The sequence below is a fragment of the Muscardinus avellanarius genome (genome assembly GCF_963383645.1).
Source record: "Muscardinus avellanarius genome assembly, chromosome: 18".
Classification (NCBI taxonomy): Eukaryota; Metazoa; Chordata; class Mammalia; order Rodentia; family Gliridae; genus Muscardinus; species Muscardinus avellanarius.
The window spans coordinates 7,118,558-7,131,501 of NC_137804.1; the positions used below are offsets into that span (position 1 = coordinate 7,118,558).

A 12,944-nucleotide genomic window follows, 5' to 3' on the forward strand; every position below is an offset into this window, starting at 1 on the left:
TACGGATACGTGTCGCCACACTTGCTGTGAGCCACACTTAAGTGCGTGTTCAGAGTCCTCGGTACATAGTTTGTTTCCATTTCTTTTGTAAACTTAGCTAAACTTTGCCCATTTCAGGCTTGGAGGGCAGTTCAGTATTGATCAACAGAAAGCTTCCTTGTTCTTTTTTATAGTGCTGGGAATTGAACCCAGTCATTCTTCTACCACTAGGTTACACCCCTAACTTTATTTTATTTTTTATTTGGAAACAGGATCTTGCTAAGTTGCTAAGGGCCTCACTAATTGCTGAAGCTGGTCTCAAACCTGAGATCCTCCTGTCTCAGCCTCCTAAGTACTGGGATGACAGGCTGTGGGGCAGCATACTTGGCTTTCATATTCTTTTTTTTTTTTTTTCTATACTGAAAATGGAACCCAAGCATATTCTACCGCCAACCTACACCCCCAGTCCTATTTTTTATTTTTTTTCCAGTACTGAGGAGGAAACACAGGGGTATTCTACCTCCGAGCTACACCCCCAGCCCTGATTTTTATTCTATATTTTGAAACAGAGTCTCACTGAGTTGCAGACGGCCTCAATAAGTAGCCAAGGAGCCAGGCAGGTATGGTGGCACACGCTTGTAATCCCTGCGCTTGAGAGGCTGAGACAGGAGGATCGCGCAGGTTCGAAGCCAGCCTCAGCTACTTAGTGAGGCTCTCAGCAACTTAGTGAGACCCTGTTTCCAAATAAAATAGAAAATAGGTCTGGGGCATATAGCCCGGAGGTAGAAAGCCTCTGGGTTCCACCCCCAGTACCACCAAAAAAAAAAAAAAAACTAGCCGAGGATCGCTGTGAACCAAGATCCTCCTGTCTCAGCCTCCCAAATGCTGGGATTACATGCGCCACCATGCACGGCTGAAATATGAAATATTCTTTATTTTGAAACAGGGTCTCACTAAGTTGTAGAGGGCCTAACTAAGTAGCTGAGACTAGCTGCAAGCCTGTGATCCTGCTCTCTTAGTCTCAAGTACTGGGATTACAACTTTCTTACTCCTTTTTTCTTTTTTCTTTTTTCTTTTTTTTTTTTTTTTTTTTTTTGTGGTTCTTGGGGTGGAACCCTGGGTGTATTCTACAGCTCAGTTACATCCCTAGGCATATTTTCTGTTTATTTTGAAACATTGTCTAAGTCGTGGAATGCCTCAGTAAGTAGCTGAAGCTGGCCATGAACCTGTGATCCTCCTGTCTCAGCCTCTGGAGTACTGGGATTGCAAGTGTGTGCCACCAGGCCCAGCTGATCCCTTATTCTTTTCAATGTGTTGATCTAATCATTCCCTTTATATGAAGAAGCTGCCACATGGGACACACTCTTCTGCTTATCTCCCTGGTGGCTTTGTGAAAGTTTCGTCCTACTTAATATAAAAGCTGTAGGCTATGCACATTTCAGTCTATTACAAATGCCAGGTTGCTTTCCATATTGGTGCTACAGATTATAACCAGTATCACATCTGTCTTCCTAAAATTTTCTAATGGCTTTTTAGAAAGACAGTTTAGGCAGGTAATATTCATATGTGTATAATGTGTGTGATTCTTCTGTGTCACAGATAGAGCACCACCCCAGAGTGGCCAAGTATGCCATGGAAAATCACTCCCTCAGGGAGGAGAACAGGAGGCTGAGGTCACTGGAGCCCGTGAAAAGAGCGCAGGAGCTGGATGCCCAGGCCGTCGCAGCGCTGGAGCGAGCGTTCTCAGAGATGACTGACGCAGAGCAGGGTGACCAAGGCAAGGAGCCTTGGTGTGAGAAGGGGCTGCGCTGGGCTGGGCTTGAACGCAGGGCAGTCTACCTTCAGGCGATGCCCCAGCCCTTTTTATTTATTATTTTGATACGGCTTCCCTAAGTTGCTCAGGCTGGCCTTGAACCTGCAATAGCCCTGTCTCAGCCTCCCGACTTATGGGATGCAGGCCAGCGCCACCATGTCCAGTTCAGATACTCTCATTAAGTGGAATTTTTCCTATTTAAAGTATTTGAGGTTATATCTAGTGAGAAGTAGCAGAGGTGAAGTGTTCCTCGGCCTGGCTGATGTCTGTGTGGTTGAGAGTCAGACTCGACTCACCGCAGGGCTTCGGTTCTGTACCGTGTGCGTGCTGTGAGTGGTGCGTCACTTTACAAGTTACTGATGCTCTCTGAGGACGTCTGGGTGGTACCGAAGCTCATATAGGCTTGGCAGCTGCTGCTCTCAACCGAGGACTTGGTAGCCAGCCTGTGTGCCCATCCTTACAGCTGGTGTCTTCTGCTCTTTATCATGCCTGAGCTCCACCTTTGTGTTTTAGGCTGAGGAAGGTCTCGTTTTCCTTCATTTTTGCAGAAGATTGTCTCCTTTTAATTTTATTCTATTGTTGTTTCTGTAGATCGAATCCCAAGACTCACGTGTGCTAAGCCTGCGCTCGTCCACTGAGTGACCCGTCCAGCCCTTCTCAGTGCTTTTCACTCTTCTTTTTTAAGCAAGCCCTCTTCTGTTTTGTTAAGTCCTAGTAGCAGATTCACAGTATTTGCATTGTGGAGACTAAGATTTTATTTTATTTTATTTTATTTTTGATAGTACGGAGGATAGAACCCAGGGGCATTCTACCTCTGAACTCCACTCTCAGCCTGATTTTTTTTATTCTTTATTTTGAAACAGGGTCTCACTGAGTGGAAAGGGCTTCACTAAGTACCTGAGGCTGGTCATGAACCCGGATCCTCCTGTCTTCGCCTCCCAAATGCTGGGATTACAAGTGTATGCCACTATGCCCAGCTCGAGACAGATTTTAGACAAAGTTTTCAGATTTTATTTCAATTATTTTTCTTTAGAGTGCTCTGTATTCTCTTAGGGATTTGGCCTCAGTAGTACCTTGATTAATGTATTTGAAAGATACCAATGACAAGTTCTGACACCACTAATTTTTTTTTTTTTTTTTTTTTTTTTTGTGTGTGGTACTGAGGGTGGAATCCAGGGGCTTTCTACCTCTGGGCTATACTCCCAGACCTATTTTATACTTTATTTGGAAACAGGGTCTAACTAAATTGCTGAGAACCTCACTAAGTAGCTGAGGCTGGATTCAAACCTGTGCAATCCTCCTGTCTCAGCCTCCCAAGCGCGGGGATTACAAGTGTGCCCATCACGCCTGGCTTGGCACCACTGATTTCTAAACAGCTGCCATCTGTAAGCAGCTTTTACGTCACTTTCCCATGCTGGGACTCATCAGCTCTCGCCCTGTGTTTGAGCTGCCGACAGCCTCTGATGACCTGAGTTTCTGCTGCTCTTTGGTGCCCAGCTCTCAGCCTGCCACCCTTGCCTGTTTGTTGTCAGATGTGACGGGCTCTGGCTCTGACCCAGTGAGCGCGGCTGCGCTGCGCTGCGCCTGCTTCTCTGCCCAGCACTGGCGAGTCGCGCAGCACTCAGTGTCAGCCTTTGCCAGGGAAGGTGTTGCCTTAATTACGCTGCTCCCTGCTTCTTCCTGAGTCACCTGAGGTACATAGGCTCCTACTTTGTACCTGCCTTCCAAACCATTCTTAGGTGTTTTGGGCCTGGTGGCGCATGCCTGTAATCCCAGTACTTGGGAGGCTGAGACAGGAGGATCGCAGGTTCAAGACAGCCTCAGCAACTTAGTGAAATTCTCAGCAACCTAGCACCACCCTGTTCTAAATAAAAAAATTTAAAAAGGGCTGGGGGTATAGCTGGGAGGTAGACTGGCCCTGGGTTCAATCCCCATTACCACAAGAAAAAAAAAGGGGGTGGGGGGAATGGCCTGTCTGATTTTTGTCTTTAAAAGATTCACTTTGTTTGCTTATTATCAGGACAGCAAGTGTTTTCTCCCAAAGCTCCAAAAGAATCATTTTCACTTGCCAACACTGAGAAGTTAAGAGCACAACTCCTACAAATTCAGACTGAGCTGAATAATTCCAAGCAAGAATATGAGGAGTTTAAAGAGCTCACAAGGTAAGGTGTGAGCGCACATCATGTGCACCCACTTCCCTGTGTCGTTATCTGCATTCGTGTTGATAGTGATCAAATAATTTGGCATTTTACTTTTTTTTTTTTTTTATGGTACTAGGGATGGAATCCAGGAGCATTCTACCTCCAAGCTACACCCCCAGTCCTATTTTTTAGTCTTTGTTTTGAAACAGGGTCTCACTGAGTTGCAGAGGCCTCACTAAGCAGTTGAGGCTGTCTGTAAACCAGGATCCTCCTGTCTCAGCCTCCTGAATGCTGGGATTACAAGCGTGCGCCACTACACCTGGCTCAGCCCAATTTTATTTTTATTTTGAAACAGGGTCTTGCTAGGTTAATGAGAGTCTCACTACTTGCTGAGGCTGTCCTCAAATCCCACAAACCTCCTGTCTCAGCCTCCCAAGTACTGGGATTGTAGTAGACCCTGAATCTCCAGATTGCTGGCACCCAATTTACCCGTCCCTCACCAAGGTTCCACAGAAGAGGAGCCGGGAACCCCTAGAACATACCTCTCACTACTGAGATGGCCCATGTTCGTGTTCTCTCTCTTTCTTTCTCTCTCTCTCTCTCTCTCTCTCTCTCTCTCTCTCTCTCTCTCTCTCTCTTTTGCAGTGCTGGAGATGAAACCCAGGGGCATTCTACCTACACCCCCAACTCTTTCTCTCTCTCTTTTTTTTTTTTTTTTTTCCAATTTAGAAACAGTCTCACTGAATTGCGAAGGGCCTCACTCCGTAGCTGAGAATGACCATGAAACATGATCCTCCTGTCTCAGCCTCCCAAGCGCGGGGATTACAAGCGTGCCCATCACGCCTGGCTTGGCACCACTGATTTCTGTGGGATTACAAGCATTCTCTCTTGAATATTTGCTTTTGAATATTATTTGCTTTCCTAAATAAACCACTGTGTCTCTAAAGACTAAAAATAAAAATGTATATCACATGTAACCATTATAGAGTATCTTAAACAGTGTCCATTCTAAACTGTGTTTCTAGTTAGAAAATGAAGGTAGTGATTGGCGAGAATATTTCTGGTATAAAGAGAGCACCATAGCCAGTAATCCCCACGCTTGGGAGGCGGAGACAGGAGGATTGCGCAGGTTCGAAGCCAGCTATGCTGGCTTAAGAGACCCTGTTTCCAAATTTAAAATAAAGTATAAAAATAAGTCTGGGAGTGTAGCCCAGAGGTAGAAGGGTTTCCAGGAACCACAGTATCACCAAAATAAATAAATTAATAATAATAATAATAATAAATAAATATTTTAAAAAAGAGAGAGCACCGTAGGCAGGTGTAGTGGCGCACACTTGTATTCCTAGTACTTGGGAGGCTGAGACAGGAGGATCGCGGATTCAGAGCCAGCCTCAGCTACTTAGGCCCTCCGCAACTTAATGAGGAAAAAAAGGAGGGAGAAGGAGAGAGAACGTTGTAAAGTTATAAACTGTACAGTACTTTACAAATGTTTGACATTGCTTATTACCTGGAATAATCAGTTTACACTATCTGCTAGGAAAAGGCAGCTGGAACTGGAATCGGAGGTTCAGTCTTTGCAAAAATCGAACCTTAATCTTGAAAATCTTTTGGAAGCAACAAAAGCCTGCAAGCGTCAAGAAGTGTCTCAACTGAATAAAATTCACGCCGAGACTCTGAAGGTAGGTTACCTGAAGCGGTGGGCCTCTCTTAGCTAAAACGGCTCACCTCCTTTGTGAATAATGGAGCGCGGCTGCCTGCTTCACCTCCAGAGAAGTGACTTCAGGGTCACATCACCTGGCGTTGTGTCGTGTGACATTGTGATAGACCAGCAAGAGTACTGGGGCGGCATGGGCAGCTGCAGCCAGCAGCTCTGGTAGTTGACATCCTCAGGGGATAATAGGATCTCAAGGCTTATTATTCATCTTGGTACTGAGGCTTGGACCCAGGGCATTCTACCTCCAAGCTACACCCCCATCTCTCCCTCTTTTTTTTTTTTTGAGGGTCTGGGGATGGGACCCAGGGGCATTCTACCTCCGAGTTACACCCCCTGCCCTATTTTTTATTCTTTATTTTGAAACTGGGTCTCACTGAGTTGCAGAGGGCCCCACTAAGTAGCTGAGGCTGTCCGCAAACTGCGATCCTCCAGTCTCAGCCTCCCGAATGTTGGGATTACAAGTGTGCCCACCACGCCCAGCTCTCCCTCATTCTTTTTATTTTATGCTATTGTTTTAATTGGTGAGGTTTCATTAAGTTGCCTAGGCTGGCCTTGAACCAGCCTTGAATCCTGCTGTCTCGTGTTCCCAAATACTGGGATTACAGGTGTGTGCCATCACTCCCAGCCTCATCAAGGTTTGAATTGTTGCCCCTCGTTTCTAATGAGCTGAGGTCTTTGTGTGTCCATGTCCACTGCGTCCTTGCGTTGTCTTGTGGCACCGGCAGGAGTTGTGCTGCCCGTGGCTCCAGGTGCTGCTGGTGTACCTGGCTTGGTGCTTGTTTTTCATCTTGGAGGAAATGATTTTGTGATACAGATGTTTTAAAGGTTTGTGTAGCCAGGTTAAATGACCTTTTATCTTCCAACCTTTGCACATTTATTTTAGTTTTTTACATTGAAGTGTTTGTACATCACTATTTTATTTTTGAATGGTAGAAGAAAAACTTAACTTTTTTTAAGGAACCCATGTTTTTCTCACTAATTTTAAATTTCTAAACATAAATTATTGTTTCTATAATTTGTACTTTCCAGTGTTCTTTTTCACTATACATATGCTAATGTACTTTTTTTTTTTTGAGGTACTGGTGATTGACCTAGGCGTATTCTTCCGAGCTATGCCTCCAGCCCTATTTTTTATTCTTTATTTTGAAACAGGGTCTCACTAAGTAGCTGCAGCTTGCCATGAACCTGTGATCCTCCTGTCTCGGCCTCCCAAGTGCTGAGATCACGGAGGTGTACCACTGCACCAGGCTGATGAATAGATTTTTAATTTTACCTTTATGTTCATAAAATTATTAATACGCTATTTATTTGTGCTAATATTTTTCAAATCATTTTGTTGCAGATTATAACTACACCAACTAAAGCTTATCAGCTTCGTTCTCGACAAATTCCAAAATTAAGCCCTGAAATGGGGAGCTTTGGCCCTGTACACAGTCCAAACTCTAGCAAATTAGATGACATATTAAATGAGCCGGTTCCACCTGAGATGAGTGAACAAGCTTTGGAGGCCATTTCTGAAGAGCTTAAAACAGCACAGGTAATGAGTGGGGTATTTCTTTTTCACTGTCTGTAGTTTGTAGTGTTGACGTGTGCTTAGAAGTAAAGTGTCTGAGTGTGCCTGTGTAAAGGCCCCGCACTTGGAAATCAGGGAGTCTGACTCTGTGTTCACCTTTTATCCTTCAGCAAGTCATTGTCTGCTCTGGAGGCTTTGGTTCCCTGTGTAAAATGACCTGGTTACCACTAGCTTCAAGTTTCAGGACAGCATCTGCTAAAGAAAGCTAAGATCCTTGATGGAATCTTACTACTGGTCAGATTTTAGATAGCGTCTAGGGCATTTCAAATGACTTGTGAAAACTTATTTCAGAATTCTGCTGGTTTAGTCATTTAAAATATTTTCTTTCTTGCCTGGTAAACTCTGGAGCAGCCCAGATGATCCTGCACTGTAGCCCACAAATGCCACTCTGAAACCTAAGAAACTTCCAGGTAGCCTTTCCAAGCTTCCTGGTTCCAAACAGGCCTTGGCTGAATTTGTTGTATGATGTTTTGAATTTGTTTGGTCTTGGTTTCTTTTCTCCTCAGTGTAAAGAATGACGGTCTGGGAGTTGCATTACAAGAGGTTTTAGGGGCCATGGGTGTGTTGCAGGAACAAATGAGTGCTCTGCAAGTCAGGCTGGACGAAGAGGAGCACAAGAACCTGAAGCTGCAGCAGCAGGTCGACAGACTGGAGCACCACTCCGCACAGCTGCAGGAGGTAGGGCAGCGGCGCCCCTGCACCTGCTCTGGCCCGGAGCCGGTGCTCCTCGCCCAAGTTGGGGCTGGTGTAGTGCTGCTTGCTGAGAAAACAAGACCAGCCACCCCTGTGCTGAAGTGATGGCGTGCTCTGTTGATGGGCAGCTCCACTGCAGCTCCTGCTCAGAGACCTTCAAACCAGACGGGAAGGACAGAGAGCTAGCCAGGCGCTCATGGTTATGCCTCTAACCTGAGCAGTGGAGGCTGAGACAGGAGGATTGCATGAGGACAGCCTCAGCAAGGAGTGAGAGTCTCATCAACCTGTTTCAAAGTAAAGCTGAAACAGGACTGGGAGTACAGCTCAGAGGTTGCAGGCCCTGGGTTTAACCTATAGTGCCACAAAGTAACCCATCTGAAGCCAGGTGTGGTGGTGTATGCCAGTAAGCTCAGCACTAGGGAGCTGGCAGGAGAATTAGAGGTTCAAGGACAGCCTCAGCAACGGAGCGAGGCTCTCAGCCACTTAACTACAGCCTATTTCCAAATACGATGATAGGGTGGAGGGTGTAGCATGGAGGTAGAGAAAGCCCTGGGCTCAGTTCACAGCACCAAAAAAAGAAAAGACAAAAAACCAAAACAGCTGGACTCAGTGGCACACACCTGTAACCCTAGTGACTGGGGAGGCCGAGGCACAAGCATCAAGTTTGAGGCCGGCCTTGGCAACTCAGACCCCAAATAAAAGGGGCTCGGGTGTGGCTTCGTGGCAGAGTACTTGAGAGAGAGCCTGGGTTGAATGCAGGATGGCAGAAACAAGCGAATGATTGAGACTGGGTCTTAGCATCCCGGTATGCCTTCTCCATCTCTTTCCCAAAGCTCTTCTCATCAGAAAGAGCTGACTGGACCAGACAGCAGCAGGAGCGTGCGTCTCAACTGCGTGTCCTTGAGAAGCAGCTCCAGGATGCTGAGACCAAGAACGACTGTAAGTGTGTGCGGAGGGCGCTGCTACTCCGCGTCTTCCGCTCTTCACGCAGTCCCCGTGTTTGTGGCTGCTCTTTGTTAGACAGCCGGATCTGAGTTTGCAGGTAGGCTTCTCCAGGACTCCCACAAACGAAGGACACGATGCTTTTAATAAGCCTTAAAGTTACTGGTTGTGGTGGCGCACACCTGTGATCCCAGGACTTGGGGGTGCTGAGACGGAAGGATCGCAGGTTCTAAGTCAGCCTCAGCAACTTAGCAAGACTCTTTCAAAATGAAAAGTAAAATTGGCTGTGGGTGTAGCTTGAAGGTAAAAATGACCCTGGGTTCAATCCCTAGTACCTAAATAAAAAATAAACCTTAAAGTTTTTATTCAACTGCTTTGAAAATGAAATGTCTTAGCTGGGTGTGGTGGCGCACGCTTGTAATCCCAGCATTCAGGAGACTGAGACCTGGAGGATCGCGGTTCGCGGACAGCCTCAGCTACTTAGTGAGGCCCTCTGCAACTCAGTGAGACCCTGTTTCAAATATAAAGCAAAGCCGGGAGTGGTGGTGCACGCTTTTAATCCCAGCATTCAGGAGGCTGAGACCGGAGGATTGTGGGTTTGTAGCCAGCCTCAGCTACTTAGTGAGGCCCTCTGCTACTTAGTGAGACCCTGTTTCAAAAATAAAGCAAAGCCAGGAGTGGTGGCACACACTTTTAATCCCAGCATTCAGGAGGCTGAGACCGGAGGATCACGGTTCGCAGACAGCCTCAGCTACGTAGTGAGGCCCTCTGCAACTCAGTGAGACCCGGTTTCAAAATAAAGAATAAAAAATAGGGCAGGGGGTGTAGCTCGGAGGTCAAATGCCCCTGGGTTCCATCCCCAGACCTTCAAAAAAAAAAAAAAAAAAAAAAAAAGAAAATGAAATGTCTTTAATTTATAAGATGGATGTTTTATGTTTTAGTACTGACAAAATAAAGCATAAATTATTTCTACATATTTGTAGATGTGGAGGGATCATTTGATCCCTAGTCCTTTCAGTTTATTTCCCCAACAGTCATTCATATTCATCCTCTCTCTCTCTCTCTGTATTGGGATTGAACCCAGAGGATTCCCCCTCTGAGCAACACTCCCACTGCCCCCCTCCATTTTTGAGTATTTTAAAACACAGTCTTGTCCTCCTGTCTCAGCCTCCCAAGTGCCGTGATTACAGGTATGTGCCACCACGCCCAGCTGGGACAGCCATTTTCAGTAGAAATACAGAAGGAATGAGACGGTAGGGAGAGAAGGAAGCAGAAATTTTCGTGCTCCCAGGCACCTGCATCTCATGGTTAATCTCCACCTCCAAAATGGTGTCATCCAGTTTGCCTGCCTACTTTGCTAAAGGACTCATTTGGTTCGTTGTAGTTTTGAGAAGTGAGGTGCATGACCTGCGAGTGGTTCTCCAGTCGGCTGACAAGGAGCTCGCTTCAGTGAAGCTGGAGTGCAGCTCCCACAGAGAGAGTCAGCAGCAAGAGCTCAGCCAGCTTTCTGAACGACACCTGCACGTGCAGCTGCAGCTGGACAGCGTCAGGTAGGGTCGCCGCGCAGGCCTGCGGTCCCCAGCTGCAGACCCCGCTCCAGCTGCTTCCCGAGTAGCAGCTTCCTGGTAATTTAACGTGGACGCACTGTCTGCTGCCGAGCATTTTTTTTGGGGGGGGGGTCTGGAGATGGAACCCAGGGGCATTCGACCTCCAGGCTACACCCCCTGCCCTATTTTTTATTCCTTATTTTGAAACCCATCTCACTGAGTTGCAGAGGGCCTCACTCAGTAGTTGAGGCTGTCTGCGACCCGCAATCCTTCGGTCTCAGCCTCCCGAATGCTGGGATTGCCAGCGTGCGCCACCGTGCCCGGCGGTGTGTAGCATTTCTTCTAACTTCTGAGGCACTGGATTTGGTCCTGGCTTCACCACGGTTTTATGTGAGTTTTGGAAGTCACTCTAAAAGAATCTTACTGGATTCTTTTTTTATGTGGTACTGGGTATTTATTTATTTATATATTTATTTATCTTGGTGGTACTGGGGGTGGAACCCAGGGGCTTTCTACCTCCGGGCTATACTCCCAGACCTATTTTATACTTTATTTGGAAACAGGGTCTCACTGAGTTGCTGAGAGCCTCACTAAGTAGCTGAGGCTGGCTTTGAATCTGTGCGATCCTCCTGTCTCAGCCTCCCAAGCGCTGGGATTGCAAGCGTGCGCCACCACACCTGGCGGTACTGGGTATTAAACCCAGAGGCATTCTGCCTTCAAGCTACACTGCTCCCCCCCCCAGCCCAATTTTATTCCTTATTTGGAAACAGGGTCCTGCTAGGTTTACAAGAGTCTCACTACTGGCTAAGGCTGTCATCGAATCTGCAATCCTCCTGTCTCAGCCTCCTAAGTACTGGAATTTCAGGCATATGGCACCATGCCTGGCTCATTAATTTCCTTGTATTTATACGTCACAGTAGAACTAGATTAAAAATGTAAAAAATCTGCTATAGCCAGGTGTGGTGGCGCACGCATGTAATCCCAGCATTTGGGAGGCTGAGACAAGAGATTGTGGTACACGGACAGCCTCAGCTACTGAGTGAGGTCCTCTGCAAATTAGTGAGACTCTGTTTCAAAATAAAGAATAAAAAGCCAGGTGTGGTGGTGCACGCTTGTAATCCCCACGCTTGGGAGGTGGAGATAGGAGGATCGTGCAGGTTCGAAGCCAGCCGCTTTAGTTTAAGAGACCCTGTTTCCAAATAAAATATAAAATAGGTCTGGGAGTGTAGCCTGGAGTTAGAAGGGTTCCATCCCCAGTACCACCAAAAAAAATAAAAAATAAAAGAATAACAAAATAGGGCAGGGGGTGTAGCTCAGAGGTAGAATGCCCCTGGGTTCCATCCCCAGACCTGCAAAAAAAAATAAATAAATAAATATCTGCTATATACTTAAATTCTATCTTGAAAGTATTAGGCATGTCCTAGCTTTTAAGTCTACTAAGTACAGTTTAATTTTTTTGTGTGTCTCTGGTGTAATATTGAGGTAATCCTCCATCATGGCCTCTGAGTCAAACACCACAATGCTGATGGCCTTTTCTTGAATTAGTTTGCCTACTTTATCTATACTGTTTACATCAGAAATAGCAACTAATTTATTCCACTTTGAGTTTGCTGTTTCTTTGTGATTTGAGCTAGTAAAGCAGGTCGTTCCCAGTTTCAAACCTTTCTGTGCGTGAGTGAGGACATCTTTGCTGGGTGGTCGCTAGTTCTCAGCTGGAGCCCTGGAAGGAGGAAGCTGAAGTGGTCCATAGTTCTTGGCTTCAGATATTGTCTCTGCTGCTCAGGCAAAGCCACCTTTGCCATCTTGCTCTCCCCTCCCCCATGTGGCTCTACTGGGATTGAACCCAGGGCCTTGCGCATGCTCGGCAGTCGCTCCAGCCTTTTATTTTATTTTGAAACAGGCTCTTGCTACCTTTCCCCGGCTGGCCTCCAACTGGCCATCATTCCACCTCAGCTTCCTGAGTATCTTGGAGTACAAGTGTGCACCATCATACCTGGCTCACACTTTCTGTCTTAAAAAACCTTGCTACAGCCAGGAGAATTTGAAAAATGGTTGGCTTGAGCTAATTTGGAAATTTATGACTTGCAGGAGACTCAGTCTCCCCCTCTTCAGTTTCCCTGATTCCTGAGACAGGACTTTGGGAGGCCAAAATCAGAGACAGGCTTCTTTATTTACTGGGAAATGGATCAGCTGACAAACTCTCAGAACTGAGCCTCAATCTAAGGGTTCCCAGGACTCTTAGACCCTTGCTTTCACTTTGGAGAGGGGAGGGGTAAGTTGGAAATGTATTATACCTAGCAAGGCACCTGAGTTACATACGAGCCCCAGCTCTTCCAGTCTCTTAACTGGCTCTCGTTTCCACTAGGGAGAGCTCCTAGATCGTGACTCTGGGTTGCCTAAGGAACTGCTCCCTTAATATTTAGGAAGCTGCTCGCTGCTTGCGCTTGGACACCTAGGCGGAGGGTTGGGGAGCTCTTACTCTTTCCCACTTAGGTCTAAACTCCTGACAGTATTTCTGTGTGTCCTGCCAGTGCCATAAATG

General features: G+C 46.5%; 1 protein-coding gene across 1 annotated transcript in view; it reads left to right on the forward strand.

Moving 5' to 3' along the window:
• Nucleotides 1–12,944, forward strand: part of KIF15 (kinesin family member 15) — a gene marked incomplete at both ends in the record, with an annotated part of 48,343 nt that overhangs the window by 18,411 nt on the left and 16,988 nt on the right. The window contains 7 exons of the mRNA XM_080715652.1: nucleotides 1,579–1,756; nucleotides 3,813–3,954; nucleotides 5,471–5,612; nucleotides 6,990–7,184; nucleotides 7,791–7,898; nucleotides 8,747–8,852; nucleotides 10,240–10,405. Of these exons, the coding sequence (XP_080571778.1) occupies nucleotides 1,579–1,756; nucleotides 3,813–3,954; nucleotides 5,471–5,612; nucleotides 6,990–7,184; nucleotides 7,791–7,898; nucleotides 8,747–8,852; nucleotides 10,240–10,405 (1,037 nt within the window). The remainder of the gene's footprint in view (nucleotides 1–1,578; nucleotides 1,757–3,812; nucleotides 3,955–5,470; nucleotides 5,613–6,989; nucleotides 7,185–7,790; nucleotides 7,899–8,746; nucleotides 8,853–10,239; nucleotides 10,406–12,944) is intronic.